Source organism: Belonocnema kinseyi, chromosome 10, assembly GCF_010883055.1.
Source record: "Belonocnema kinseyi isolate 2016_QV_RU_SX_M_011 chromosome 10, B_treatae_v1, whole genome shotgun sequence".
NCBI classification, from domain to species: domain Eukaryota; kingdom Metazoa; phylum Arthropoda; class Insecta; order Hymenoptera; family Cynipidae; genus Belonocnema; species Belonocnema kinseyi.
In genome coordinates this window covers 75,980,057-75,995,453 of record NC_046666.1, presented here as the reverse complement: position 1 = coordinate 75,995,453, position 15,397 = coordinate 75,980,057, and the positions used below count along the sequence as shown (strand labels likewise).

The following is a 15,397-nucleotide window of genomic DNA, read 5'->3' as shown; positions in this document are numbered from 1 at the left end:
TGTAGTTTAACATTTTTGTGGCATCGCACAAAAAAACTGTAAATATAGAATTCGCAATTAACAGAATTCAAAAATTCATTTTAATGTTCCTTGTGATGTTATGCAAGTTTCCGTAATTTTAAGAAAAAGTCACGTGATAATGTTCCTCTTGTAAAAAAAATTAACAAATCGAAAACTACAGTTCTCTTAAAAATGTAATGAGCATTTCTAAAAAAGAAAGAAATTTTATCGTTTAGGAAATACGAACAGTGGGTGATTATGAATAGTAAATTCCTATTCCACACTACTGTATGACAGGGTTATTACAAATATTTTAAATTCATACCTTTGCAAGCATTAACATTCTTCAACTCACTCTTCAAATTCGAAATACTTTTGGTCTCCCTCAGAGCTAAAATTGCTATTTTTGTACTGAGTAATCTATCTTCATTCAATCCAGACTCAATAAGAAAACCGAGAACACTACATTCAATATCGTGATACAATTTTCTGGCAATATCTCTGCATTCTGCCGAGCAATAAACAGCATAGACACAATAACAACAAGGTATCGAACTCCAGGTCACTTTTAAACAATGTGCACAATGCGTATACATATTCTTATAAGCCAAAACTTGTGCATAGGGTTTTTCAGCAATAATAATTTCTCCAGCTGGAAAATCACGAGTAGCAACTACATGCCTGCCATATTCAGTATTATATTTAATTTCCAAGCCATCCGAGGCACAGGGAATTTGCGCATCCTCAGAATAGTCCCATTCAACCGAGAAAATTTCCTCTTCTTCTTCATTATAAAATTTTCTATCCATATTGAAGAAATTCTCAAGTTTATCCTTCATTTTAATTTTGATCGTCTCGTTCGACACTTCTTTCAACCATTTCAAGGCACTTTTGTGTGCTTTTTTTGCCTCGGGATTTCCCAAGGCCAGGAGACATTCTGCCTTTCTGAGGAAAACTTTTGATTTTAAATTATTTGGATAGTTCAAATTCAAGGCTCTGTTGATATCAGCCAAACAATCTTGATATTTTCCTACGTGAATTAATATCGCAGATCTGTTTGCGTACGCCAATGCAAGTTCCTTGGAATTATTTAAGGCATAAGCAATGCTTTGTGTGTAGAGTTTGAACGTTTCTAAAAAGTCTAGTGAAGTTTTGGCATTAAGGAATTTTGAATTGCCATCGTCCTTATACTGAATGGCTTTTTCAGCGTTTTTGTTGTCACAAGAAACTTTTGGAATTATCTTGAATTTTCCTAAGAGGAACATCATACATTCTAAACGGAAAGGGTTGTTGTCGATGAAATATGGAAAATTATGTGCTTCTTGTTCGTCTTCGTAAAAAGCTTCCATGGCTTCCATTTTTTTTAGCAACATTTTGAACGTAGCGTCCATTTTTCTGGGTTTGACTTACAATCGCTTAAGAAATAACTGCAGAATTTATCAAAACTATACTTTTATCGAATAATTCAAGATCTAGCGCTAATTGAGAGGTTAGGGTTTAATAACAACGGGTCACGGAAGCGAAGTAAACACGCGCTGGAAGCAGTCGGCACCACTGTACACTATATACAGTATGATAGTAAACACATAAACAAAACAGGGGCAACAATGGTGTAAATACGTGACACCGATTAATCGATCGTCATTTGTCGTTAATTATTGCAAATTTAATATTTTCCGATCACAAATAAATTGAAAAGCATTATTTTTTATTTACATTTTAACGTATACTTTGATCTTGTAAAACATTAAATTGATAGAGACAAAATTATTCATATCTAGGTTTTTCTATTTGAAAAAATATTCCAATCCTGATTTCGCGCGCTTACGAAAACGTACGAACTGCGCACACGCGTACGCAAAAGGATAAAAATAACAACAAAAAGTTAGGTTATGTTTTACTAAGTTGCACTTCTTTCTTCACAATCATGTAATTTAGTAAAGAGTTAAAATAAACCAATTCCATCCTAAATAACAAATAAACGAACAACAACGAATAATTATTGCTCCAAAAATACATTGTCTCATTTTCTTTCACCATCGAACGTAAAAAACATAACAAATGAAGTACGTTCCTAACGTTCTCAGCTTACAGTGAATTCCGGCCAAAATATCAAAAACTCGACTGAAACGTCCCAAAAAGAGTATAAAATAATTTTAAGAGATGGATGAGATAGTTACAAACTTAAACATAAAAATTCTGGCGGCTCAAAAGCATGAAAGTTTATCGTATGCCTTCATGTCCGCCGAGACTGACGAAATTCGAATGGTGTTTACATATTCCGTCCTCGAGGAATTTCGCCTCATCCCGACATCGAAATGTGAGAAAAAGGACTCTGCTGAGTCCACTAAACTTAGAAACCAAGGAAATCGCATTTTCGTAGGTAATCCGAATAACGCATCAGAATATGTCAAAGCCTGGGAACTGTATTGCAAGGGTGTAGCATTTGCTTCAAATAATACAGAGGAACTCGCCCTGGCTTTCGCAAACAGATCTGCCATCCTGGTTCATTTTCAAAAATATTCAGAGGCCGTGAAAGACATCGATCGAGCACTCGATTTAAATTATCCAGATCACTTGAAGGCGAAATTGCTTCTTCGAAAAACGGAATGCTTGGCTTCTTTAGGAAGTTCGAAAACAACGAGTGCCTACGAAGAAACTTTGGAATGGCTCGATAAAATGTCTCTTGATAATTCGAGTCGCATGAAATTTAAAGAGAAATTTAAAGAGAAATTGAAAGATGTCAGCAAGATTTCGAATGTGAAGGTGAATGGTAATTCCGAACCAGTTGTTCCTGTCATTAAGCCACAGGATGAAATCCTTTGTGCTACCAATGGTTTGGCTGTGAGATATGATGATAAATTTGGAAGACATGTAGTTACTACTCGTAAAGTTCAACCTGGCGAGATTCTGGCTGTTGAGAAACCTTATTCTCTGATTCTTGCGACGGAAAATATGTACACGCATTGTGCTCACTGTTTGAGGATTGCTTGGGCAAGTATTCCGTGTGAGCATTGCGTTTTTGTGGTTTATTGCTCAGAAAATTGCAGGGATGTGGCGTGGAAGAAGTATCATGATATTGAATGCCCGGTAACTGGTCTTTTGTTGAATTTGGATATGAACAAATTAGGCCTTTTTAGCATGAGGATTGCTATTTTGGCTCTAAGAGAGTTTAGTAGTTTGGAAAAATTGAGAGCTGAGTTGATCGAAATTGACAGTTGTGAGGGTAAGTTATTTATTATTAGTTATTTTCTTTGTCCTGGATTTTTTGAAATTTTGTTGAGAAGCTTTTAATTCTTAATAAAAATTTTTAATTTAGAAGCATATTGTTATTATTTTATCAAAGCTTTTCGTCTCAGATCCAAGAACAAAAGGATTCTCGCAAGATGGAAAGCTCTACAGTAACAAATATCGGAGCATTTACAGTCTTGTTACAAATACGGAAAAAAGATCGTTACCAGATATTTTCGGCAGAGCCATGAACGCGGCATTTATTGTCTATTTTATTGCAACACACACATCTTTCTTTGAGCAAACTTTCGATAAAAACGATTTGACATCGATGATTTTAAACGAAGATGTCATGTTTGTTGGAGGATTAATTTTGCGCCATCAGCAAATTATTCCGAGTAACATGCACACTGTAAGTCTATTTTAAATTGTGAACATTACTTTTCATTATTTGAAGCATCGGCTCAAAGAACGTTGCACGAACAGCGATTTTGTCTCATTGATTGAAAGTACACTAATATTATTTACCTTTTTCAAAATAGGTTTGATTTTTTTTTCTAAAAAAGATTTTATTACATATTATATTTTAAATATTTTTTTAATTGACAAGTAATAGTAAATATGAAGTTTTTAAAAATATTGATTTTTATTCTTCTCACTTTGTTTAATTTATTAAATAATGAGGGTATTTAATATAATATGGGGAAAACAATAGAATTTCGATGTCCTAATTTTTGCGCAGCTTTGCATACATGACAGTCGTTACCTTTTATAAACATATCTTTGGTTAATTATTTTCGCTATTCGGTCTAATTTTAATATATTTAGTATCATTTTTAATACTTCTGGTATTAGCGATTAATCATTGATTAATATTATTGAAGAGAAATTAAAAAAAACTATTGTAATCTTTTTTATAACAAAATAGATTAATTGACAACTAAACAATGCTAAAAAATTAAATTTTGTTTAAAATTTTATAAACATTTTCAATTTTTTTCAATCTTATCTAAATTCCTTTACCTTCTAAATATCTTTTTAAGTAATTTTAATTTTCCTTAAACTCTGCATGAACATCTAAATATCTTTGAAAATGATTTGTATTTTTTATAATATTTTTTTTTAATTCTGCATACTAGAAAAAGATGTCTTAAATTTTCCAGAATCTTTTTTTACAATTTCATAAGTATTTTGAAATACTCATTTTAAATTAATCTTTCGAAATGAAAATAAAAATCGCAAAAAAATTTAACATGACTGCCAAACCACATTCTACACTTCTGCCCTTAAATGAAAATAAACGTCAGTTTTATAATGAAAATAATATCCGTCACTTTTATGAATCTTTAAAATGGGATTCAAATATTCCTGATTCTTTTGGTTTTTATGGACATCCAATATGTATATTGTATTAAAAAATAGATATTCAATAAACATGTCAATAAAAGTGACAGATGAGGGAATTTTCGTAATTGTTATTTTATGTACTACTCACACAAAAAATGTTAACTTTCCTAAAATCCTAAAATTTCTTCACTTTTTTGTCAAGTTGCAAAGGGTGGCTGAACGGTAACTTTCGAAAATGTTATTGTAGGTATTTATTACACAAAAAATGAGAACTTTCCTAAAATGATTAAATTTCGATAGTTTTTCGACATGTTTGCAGGATTGTGGGACCCCTAAAATACTCTAGATTTTTTTACGATATGTTTTTAGTTTAATTCCCGGTTATTAGACAACCTCTGTTAACCTGATTGTCTAACTCAGAACTTAGTATTTAAATTTAAACATCAGCAATAACGTGGACAAATTTCCGAATACAAAAAATAACATTGTTGAACGCAAATGCCAGCGAGTCAAAATCTCTGTTCATACAACGTTCTTTGAGCCGATGTTTAATTTAAGATCAGCAAACCTCCTCCTGGTTACGTAAATAGTTCCAAAATATTGAAATTCTAGGATTTTGTAAACATGCCGACGGAAAATAAACTATTTAAACATATTTTGTAGTTTGGGGAAGAGCGCAGTTTGGATTCAGCCGATCGTGGATCTGCAGCTCTGCCTTTTTACAGTTTGATCAATCATAGTTGCGATCCTAACGTTTCGCGGAATTCATTAGCAGAACATGTCGTCCTTTATGCGTTATATCCAATGGAAAAAGGAACCCAGGTAAATTAAAACTTTGTAATAATTTTGTTTTCCGTTCTTGTAAATCAGTTTTAAAAGTCAGAAAATCTTAATTTCAGCTTTTTGATAACTATGGCAACCATTACGCTATAATGCCTAAAGCAGAGAGACAAAGGAAATTAATGAGGCAATTTTATTTCAAATGTGAGTGCACACCTTGCCAGAAAAATTGGCCGATGTATCTCGAATTGCCTTCTTTTCACGTAAGTAAAACAAAAGTTCTACAAAAGTATATAAAATATAATATTTTTAATCCTATACTTAAATTTTTAGATGAAAAAATTTTTTAAACTAAAAAACGAGTTTTTATCCATGTATTTCAATTTTTAACCAAATAGGTGAATTTGCAACTAGAACCATGAATAATTAAAGACAAAAAGACATTTTTTTAAAAGTAGTTGAAATTTCAATGAAGGAGTTGAATTTTATACCTAAATAGATGAATTTTCAACAAAAAATGTAATATTTAACGTTTTAAACCAAGAAAGAATGAATTAATCAAGATCCTTGACACCCCCCCCCCCACACTTGACATAATTTATGTTCGGTACTTTATTCTGACAAAAATCTACTATTTCTGCACACTTCCTTGAAAAATATTTTGCAACTTTTTCGCTGATTGGCTATAACAAATGGCTACTGCTTCCAGTAGGTATAGAAATATGAACCGTAAGATAGTCCCAAAGACTTAACAAAATTGATTTAGAATACTTTAAATTCATTTATTCTTTATTTTTATCTTAGGGCAGGGATTGTATGAAATTTTCGACTTTTTGAAGAAAAGTCTTTCAAAATTGTACCATTTTATTTCTGAACACTGCTTATTCGCTGAACATTTCATAGTCGAAAATATTCAAAATCGATTAATTTGGAATTCAACAAATTTGTTTAGAATTGAACGAAAGGTATTCACTTGTTAGAAATTCAATTTTCCCTGAAACTCATTTTGCCAAAAAAATCACTAGATTTAAGGACGATGTAAACATAAGTCATAGAAGGGATCCCGATGGTGAATTCGCTTAAAATTGTTCTACAAAACGACGTTTGCTGTCGTTTATGAGAATTCTTTGTGATTTAAATTTGCTTTTACTTTTAAATGCGATAGAAAAAATCGAAAATAAGCAACTGATAAGTAAATATATGATTAATTAATACTAATAAATATAAGACAATGTTGAAATACAAAATTATGTATATCATTAATTTTTTATTGTAAAATGCACCATTTCTATGGTTACAGATGTTTACAATCTCGTTTTCATTTCGATTTAAATTTAAAAATGTGAATTATTATTCGGTAATGAAAAATTAATATTAGTATGATTGAACAATAATTAGATGATGGTTTCTCAAAGATTCCACACTTTTCAAATATTTCTGAGAGATTTAAATGATATTCCAAAGATGTCAAATATTTCACAAAGATTTCAAATATTTCGTAAAGATTTTGGATAAATTTAAAAAATATTTTACAAAGACGTCAATGATTTCCAAAGGATTTGAATAATTTCACAAATATTACTAAATATTTCAAAAATTTCAAAGGTTTTTTCGCAAATGTTTCAAAGGATTTTAGAAAGACTTCAATGATTTCCCAAAGATATAAACGGTTTCAAATATTTTGTAAAGATTTAGAATAGAATTAAAATACGTTGCAAAAATATTAATGATTTCCCAAAGATTTCAATAATTTTACAAATATTTCCAAATATTTCCTCATAATTTCAGAAAGATTTCGCAAAGATTAGAATCATTTTCAAAAGCTTAAAAAATGTCGCAAAGCTTTTGGATAGATTGAAAAGATGTCACCAAGCCTTCAATGATTTTCAAAAGATTTCAATCATTTTTACAAATATAACCACACATTTCAAAAATATTTTAAATAGTTGGCAAAGATTTCAATAATTTCACAAATGTTACAAAAATATTTCTAAAATTTCCAGAATTTAGAAAGAACTGAATGATTTCCCAAAGATTTCGAATATTTCTCAAAGATTTAAACAATTTCCAAAATATACCTAGTAATTCAAAAATATTTTCACAAACATTTCAAAGATTTCGAATATTTTGAAAAGATTAAAAATATTTCGCAAAGATTTCCCGGAGATTTCGGATATATTAAAAACATTCACAAAGGCATAAATGATTTCCCAAAGATTTCAATAATTTGACAAATTTTTTAGAAATATTTCGAAGATTTCCAAAGTTTTCAAATATTCCGCAAAGATTTAACATTTTCATAAATACTATCAAATTTATTTTAAACATTTTTCATATTTCACAAAGATTTAAATGATTTTCGAAAGATTTCAAATGTTATGCAAAAAAATCGGATAGTTTGAAAATATTTCACACAGACTTCAATAATTTTCCAAAGATTTCAATTATTTTAAAAATAGGACCAAATATTAATAAAATGTTTGAAATAATTCGCAAAGATTTCCAAAGATTTCACAAACATTGCAATAATTTCCTAAAGATATCACGAATATTTTAAAGGTATCGCCAAATTTTTGGATAGATATGAAAGAATTCACGGAATTTAATGATTTTTTAAAGATTTCAAAAATTCAAATTTTTAAAAATATTTTATAAAGATGTCAATTATTTCCCAAATTTTTTCAAGATTTCAAATATTTCATAAAGATTTCGGTTAGATTTAAAAGATTTCATAATGAGTTCAATGATTTCCCAAAGATTAAAATCATTTTAAAAATATTAGCAATTATTTCAGATAGATCCATAATAATAATACACAGAGACATAAATTATTTCGTTTGTCCAAAACTCTTTTTTTGTCTTATAGTAAAACAAGGTTAAATAATTATGAAAAAGGGCCACCCAATGTCAATGTGATTTACACATCTATCTACAATTTGCAAGCTGAACCCGATCTATCAATTGTTTTGAAGGCGTCTAGCAATCTAGTGATTTTTTCGGTAAAATGAGTCTTAGGGATAACGAAATTTCGGACCAATGAAGACCTACCGAATTGAACAATTTAAAAATAAAGAAATTTGAAATTGAACTTCGAATCGAAAAACTTTTCCATGTGAATGCCTTCAAAGTTAAACGAGGCTAAATAAAAGCATTAATCTTTTTTTAATCACATACATTTAAAATTTAATTGTTTTTTGTTTTAATAATAATTAAAATTTTTAATTCTTCCCTGTAAGGAGTTTGATGCCGAAATTTTAATACAGAAGATCTATAATTTGAAAGAAACTGATAAAATATTTTTAAATATTATTTTCAGACATTGATAAAGTCGCGTGGAGATAGAATCAAAGTGGAAAAATCCCTCCAAAAGTTTAACGAATACGTGGATTTGGCAACAGAAGGAAAAGTATCTGATAAACCTTACTTGATAAGCGACTTAACGAGAATGATTGAAGTTTTATTAAAATACGTGACTCTTCCCTGCGTGGAAGTAAATAATGTGGTTGAAACTTTGAAACGTGTGTTTGCTTTACACGGAAACCGGTTTGAAATACCAGATCTGAAACGGGTATAATTGTACTACTTCGTATTTTAAATACGAATGAAAGTACGAAATTATGTCAGTGTCAATTTGCGAGATTTAATCTTCAGCACTTTTTAAAGCTTTGGGTATTAAATATCCTAGTCACTTGTTCAAAAAAGCTTTCTGAGTCTAACAAAACATAGTATGTATGTTTAAAATAGTTTATATTTCGTGTGACAACGATACGTGTTAGTAAGAGAGATTATTATATTATATAATTCATCGAAAGAGCTTTATATCCAAATATTTTTGTAAGCCATATCGGATTTTAAGACTTAACCACTTTTTAATTAATTTATATAACTTTATCCATAGTTAATGATCAGTTAGACGTTAATATTTATATAAAAAAAACATTATTTAAATTTTCAACAACGAACTAAAATATTTTAAAAATAGGAGACTATTTATCATTTTGTCTGTATTTGTGTTGGTTTATTGCAATAGTACGCCCTTAGTCTTTATTAGATTCATTTTTCCATTTTTAGAAATGTAGAAGCTTGTTCTGAGATTATTGTTAAGTATTAATATGTTAGCGATGTCAGAGAGGATTTGACTTGAATATGAAATCTGTTTTCTAGGCTTAAGCATTGATATTTTGGATATTTAAATTTTATGCTGCTTTTTAAATGTATGCAATGTTTATATTTTAAGCAGAGTGTTTAATCCGTATTTTAATAAAGTTGAGACGAACGTTGTTTCGTCTCCCAGTGACAATATATGCTCAAAGACTTGACTTTAAGAGACTCTAATAAATGTATTTGTGTGAGAAATTGATTTATGGATCGATTATTTGAAACCAATTCTCCTATTTTATTCTCGTCCACTAAACTTGCACTATTTTTAAATTCGCGGTTGCTACAAAACATGGAAGAAATTATTGAATTTTAAACAGCGTGACACAACATTTTAAAATTAATTATTTTTAACGATTAGTCTTCGATCTTTAAACGAAGTATGCAATTGTTTAATTTCTGACGCTTCAACAAGTTTTAATTCATTATTTTTGAAAGTTTTAAATTAGAAAGCATGTAATTATCTAAGTATTTAAATTAATTAAACTTTAAAGGTTTACAATATTTTTGGCAATATTCAAAAATGCAATTTTGAACGGTGAAAATGACAACAGTGATTTTTTTTAAAGAGAATTTTTTAGTAAAAAGAATATATCCTGTGAATTTGAATGTCACTTGATACTGCACAATATACTTTGAATATTTTTAAATGCCATATTAAAAGCCTTGATAGACAATCTTAAATTAAATAAATTTAGATGTAAATAAAAAGAATTTTCGAATTGAAAAGCTGATAATTATGCAATTTCAAGCATTGGAATCACACATTTTCTTGTTGAACGCTGAATCTTTAATTTTTCCTTTTCGAAAGTTTTAGTTTTGCAATTAATATTGAATTGGTTGAATTTTCGAAAGTATAATTAACAATTTTAAAATTACTAATTATTAAACTTTTAATTTACTTCAAATAATTAAACAATCTTATGTTTTGAGTATAAATAAGTTAAATTAGCACAATTTTTTCATTCTTAATGTTTCTTATTTAATATTACTATTTATTTTTAAAGTTTATGTTATAATAATTGAGTGTACATTTCGATTTTACAAAAATTTGACTAGTCAGTTTTAATATTAAATAATAATTTTTTTATTTTAATAACAAATAAAAATGTTAGAATCTCAGAAGCTTTAACAATGAAAGACTAAATTTAATTTCAAATTGTCCAAATTTAATATCTGAATTTAAAAAAAGTTTTCAATTTTTCATTATTTAATTTTGAGAGGTTTTAATTAGAAATAATATAATTTTAATTTTTTCAATTTTAAATGATCCAATTTATAAAATTTGAATCTGAAAATATTAATCACAATATTCCATTGCTAACGTTTTGAAAATGACCTATTTTTGACATTTTAATCTGAAATCATTCAGTTTCGAGATTCTTTAATTCAAAATAAAATTGTTCAACATTGAATGGGTTGAATGAGAAAAGATGCAATTCAACTCCTTTCTAATGAAATTATCTAATTTTCAACATTTCAGATTAAAATTTTTTTATTTTTAAAGCTTTTGTTTACAAACTTTTCAATTTCTAATAATTGTAAATACGAATTATCTACATTTAAACACTTTTATTAAGAAAATTTAAAAGTTCAATTATTTTTCATTGCACTTGGAATGTTGACCTTTTTTCTAAAATGTTACTTACTCTGAAATAGTTTGAATTGAAAAGTTTTTAATTCAAAATCGTTTAATTTACGTTTTCTTCAATTTAAAATACTTTCAATTACAAATTATTGTTTCAAACAGTTTTAAAGCATAATATTTTAAAATTCGTGTAATAATGGATGTTTACATTTTTTATATTTATAATATTAAAATATAAATACCCAGAGACGTGGAACTCGGGTAATTCCATAATGTCTTAAAGTTTTTGATAATATTAAAGAGAATTGATAAGAATTCAATAATAAATTATTCAAAAGCTTGGATTAAAAAAAAACTTGCTATTTTTTCATAAGTAACACCCGAAAAGTCATGGAATTTTTAAACTGGAATTTTGTAGCAACCCTGTAATTAGAAAGTCTACCAATTAAATACAAAATACAATGTCTTAGAAACTTAATCTATTCTATTAAACGAGTTCCTATCACCACACTCGCCTTTAATTTAAAATAGAACAATTTGATCGATTTTTTCACAAACTATTATTTTCACCCAAGAAGAAAAAATGTACCTACTTAGTTTTCATACACCCTGAGTTTTCGCGCACACTCAGAAGCGATTGCTCTACTTTCGTAGAAAAACCGGACCGTTTCTAAGGAAACGTATTTCCAAACTCCTGAAAATTAGTCGGAAGAAATGGAAGCGTAAGAAAGAAATATTTTCCGAGTTAATATTTAATTTTTAAAGCAAGATGTCCTTCCACGCGACGCCTTTACTCTACCTCAATATGGGAGGCGAGATGTTATATGTTTTACGTGAAAGATTGAGAGCTCAGAGGGTCGATGTCGAAAAAACTATCCAAGGCTAGTCTAGATTTATTATTTAAGATCCACTCCTGAACATGCACGATCACGATCATGAAACTTAATTTCTTCATTTTTTATCACATTGAGCTGTTACAAATTGGGGACATATTTTAAATGTCTTCGAGTAACAAAGACAAAATCAAAAATCGACTTCATAAAAAAAGAATATTAAATTTAGAATGAAACTATTGTCTTTGTTTTGCTTATTGGCCACTGCCTTCTTTATAGCACTAATTTTTCTGCAAGTTTGTCGTTTTTATTAATCCTAATTTATTTAAATTTAGTTATTATAAAATATAACAATTGATTTAGCTTGTTTCAAATTCAAGAATTGGAAATGCTTGAAAGTCGATTGCATACCGAATTTAATAGAAGAGCATTTTTGAATTTGAAAAGAAAAAAAATTAAAAAGGAATCTAAAAATGTTGACATTCGACTTAAAATATGATCAGAATAATAAAATTCGCTCAAAATTGTTCGCATTGCGTACCAAATTTTAAAAATTAACTTTTATGGTAACTATCCACTCTGATGCAATCAATTATTTAAGTTCTTGAATTTGATTCAAATTAAGATTGCTGTAGGAATAGAATTGAATCCCTCATGTACCATTTTTAATTTTATATTCACGTTATCTCTGTTTTTAATGCTTTTAAATTTGGGGGCTTAAAATTTCGTGACATTCCCGAATTTTGTTACAACAAAAATTAAATATTTTAATAAAGATAGATTTGCTTTGAATTTGCTTTGAAAATTAAATTATAATGGTCATATCTCTTATTTTTTGCAGAAAATGGTGGCTGCCATTAGGGATTGCTTTAGTCAATTATTTTCAAAGAAACTGAAATGCTTTTAGAAAACTTATATTTGTAATTATGTCAACTGGTCTTTTGATTTGAATTTTTCCTACATAAAGCATCTTTTGGTAATTTTTTCGGTGGGAATGAAGAAAGATATTACATTTTCCTTGAATATTCGTTATTTTTATTATTTTTAATTGTCAATTATGACAGAGTGAGTATAAATCAGATTAAAGGGTAAATGTGATATATTTTTTTTTCACTGGATATACGAAAATCTGTCAACAATGGAATTAGTTGGAGAGATTTATGAACCTCATTTTAGGAACAAAAATTTACGTAGATTATAATAATTTATAAATAACATTTCAATATCTATTAGCACAGACAATTAATTTTTAAATTCATTTAGATATCATACTATTTAAAATTGGTAAGTTTTTCAATATCACTGAACCTACATACCTGCAAACATGACAAGAATCAGTGGATGTTACATTTATAGTTACGAAAGTATATAATCTTGTAAAATTTAGATTTTATTTCTTTGTTTACACGTATCACATTTACCGGTAATGACCGAAAATCTGAAATCGTCGACACACTATCAAAGAAAATAAAAAATATTTCTTCAGGCAAGTTTTTGTTCATTAAAGCTGGAGAATATTAAAAGTAGAAGGTTCAAAGATAATTATGGAAAAATTTCAAACCTAAATCTTTTCAAATATTTGAAATACTATTGATCAAAGTATAACTGTGTAATTTCGTATCATATTTACCTCTATGGAACCTATTATTGTTTAGGTTATAAATTTTTATTTTTCAAATTTGTAATTGTTCATTTAAATACAGACTAATTTTTTTATTGGTTATCAATTTTAATAATTAGCATCAGTCACAATTATTAAAAATTATTATTAAAACTGTCACAATAATGAAAATAGTTAAATTTTTCATTTTGATGAGAGAGATTTCCTCGTTTTGTCCAAATTCTCTAGAAAGTAATAAAAAGTTTGTAATAAATAAATTATATTTAAATAAATTATTCAATCAAATTATATGGGAAAAAGTCCAGAAGCAAAATTGTTCCTTTCAATGAGTTTTACAAAAATATCCTCTTTTATTTTTCGGTATTTTGCACCAGAAATTTATGAAAAAAGTGACATTTCTTTCAAATCTGTATTTTCCAAATTAATTTATATAAACAACATTTTGTTTTTGATTATTATGGGATATTACATTAGTTACACTAACTAAAAAGCATCCATTTCTGGAAAAATATTTTTCTTTTTTCTGAATATATGCGAGATACGAGAAAAAATTCGAAATCAAAACGCTTCTTTTCGAACAGTTGCTCAAAAAGTTCTTGTTCAATCTTTTGATATTTTTCATCAATAAATTTTGGAGAAAAAATATCTACATTTTTCGAAATACTCAAAAATTAACTGTTAAATATCGGAAAAAAGTGTTCTCCGTAATAAAGTTTTTAAAAAAATTGCTGGTACCCCATCCGAAAACTTTGTATAGGTCACAAAGTTCAAATATACTGCATTTTTCAAAATATAATTTGCTTGGAAATTTGAATCGCTGTGAAATTAAAAAAAATTTTGATATAATTTTACATTTCCCAAATTAAGCGAATAAAATAAGGCTCATTATTTCTTTCCTAAAATAAGAAAAAAATTCGTTTCTTGTGATGATTGTATAACATAACGGACTAGTATGCAGATAATTTCACAAAATATTAAAAATACATTAACATTCTATACATAGTAATGGATGATGTGACGACAGCCCTTTTGAATCCAAAGACACTCTCCTCAATATTTGAAAAGTCTCCATTAATGGATATGGCTTCCATTCGCTCGATTCTCGAAAGCGTTGTACTTTGCTCAATAATGAAATTGGATTCAAACAGCATGAATAAATTATTCGATTTGATGACGATGATGTTTAAATATCAATTAACGGCAGCAACCGGACCTAGAGAAGTCATTCTCATCACCTTAAATCACACAGATGCGATGAGAGACATGGTCACGGACGAAAGTGCACACGAATGTGTGAGCTTAGTTCATCAAATGATTGTTGACGTGAGTCTTATTTCCCATTAATTATCATTTATTAATTCAGTATATAAATATTCCGAAAGGCACGCTGAGCCTTAAACACTTTCAATCTAAAAGATTTTAAATATTAAACAAAAAATTTATTCTTGGTTTTAGTTTTATTACTACCAACTATAATATTCCGTTAAACAGGAAATTAACTCAAATTGTTTCGTAATACTTTTTTAATATAACTCCCCCTCCTAAAGTTATAAAGAAAAAAATTGATTGTAAAACTATAATTGAATTTCATTTATTTCAAAGAGGGTGAGTTGCCAGATTTTATATGAAATCGACCAATCTGACCCAGGCGATGATACAGAATTGTTTAGGGCTTAAATGCATTGTTTTCCCAGGCAAAATATGAGACGTATTTTTTTGTTTTTCATCAAAACTTTTTTTTGTGAACTGAAGGCTACTTGAATATTTAGGTGACATTATGAAAAAACTAAGAAACATTTTCTTTAAAAAGTCGTATCTTGGGAACAAATTGACATTGTT

At 28.2% G+C, this 15,397-nt stretch overlaps 3 protein-coding genes across 5 annotated transcripts in view; 2 read left to right on the top strand and 1 right to left on the bottom strand.

Moving 5' to 3' along the window:
* LOC117182313 (SET and MYND domain-containing protein 4-like) overlaps positions 1 to 15,397 on the bottom strand; it is a 28,412-nt gene that overhangs the window by 9,880 nt on the left and 3,135 nt on the right. For both annotated transcript variants that reach the window (XM_033375463.1, XM_033375462.1), the window contains exon 2: positions 326 to 1,427. In XM_033375463.1, the coding sequence (XP_033231354.1) occupies positions 326 to 1,391 (1,066 nt within the window). In that variant the 5' untranslated portion in view covers positions 1,392 to 1,427. The remainder of the gene's footprint in view (positions 1 to 325; positions 1,428 to 15,397) is intronic.
* On the top strand, positions 1,458 to 9,718 carry LOC117182311 (SET and MYND domain-containing protein 4-like). The gene is made up of 5 exons (XM_033375459.1): positions 1,458 to 3,226; positions 3,360 to 3,643; positions 5,242 to 5,400; positions 5,478 to 5,621; positions 8,675 to 9,718. Exons 1-5 carry the CDS (start codon positions 2,164 to 2,166, stop codon positions 8,930 to 8,932), a joined length of 1,908 nt encoding a protein of 635 aa, XP_033231350.1. The 5' UTR covers positions 1,458 to 2,163; the 3' UTR covers positions 8,933 to 9,718.
* LOC117182315 (protein OSCP1) overlaps positions 8,977 to 15,397 on the top strand; it is a 9,583-nt gene continuing 3,162 nt past the window's right edge. The window contains exons 1-2 of one of the 2 annotated variants that reach the window (XM_033375466.1): positions 8,977 to 9,083; positions 14,562 to 14,881. In XM_033375466.1, the coding sequence (XP_033231357.1) occupies positions 14,564 to 14,881 (318 nt within the window). In that variant the 5' untranslated portion in view covers positions 8,977 to 9,083; positions 14,562 to 14,563. Of the gene's footprint in view, positions 9,084 to 11,873; positions 11,986 to 14,561; positions 14,882 to 15,397 lie in introns of those variants that run through there. The other variant, XM_033375465.1, reaches the window with a different exon arrangement.

What these genes read in the sequence shown, in the direction of transcription:
- LOC117182311 (XM_033375459.1), top strand. Translation starts at nt 2,164, where the DNA reads ATGGATGAGATAGTTACAAACTTAAACATAAAAATTCTGGCGGCTCAA. An exon ending in CGAAATTGACAGTTGTGAGG is followed by an intron (nt 3,227 to 3,359) that starts GTAAGTTATTTA and finishes TTTTCGTCTCAG; the next exon opens with ATCCAAGAACAAAAGGATTC. An exon ending in TCGAATTGCCTTCTTTTCAC is followed by an intron (nt 5,622 to 8,674) that starts GTAAGTAAAACA and finishes TATTATTTTCAG; the next exon opens with ACATTGATAAAGTCGCGTGG.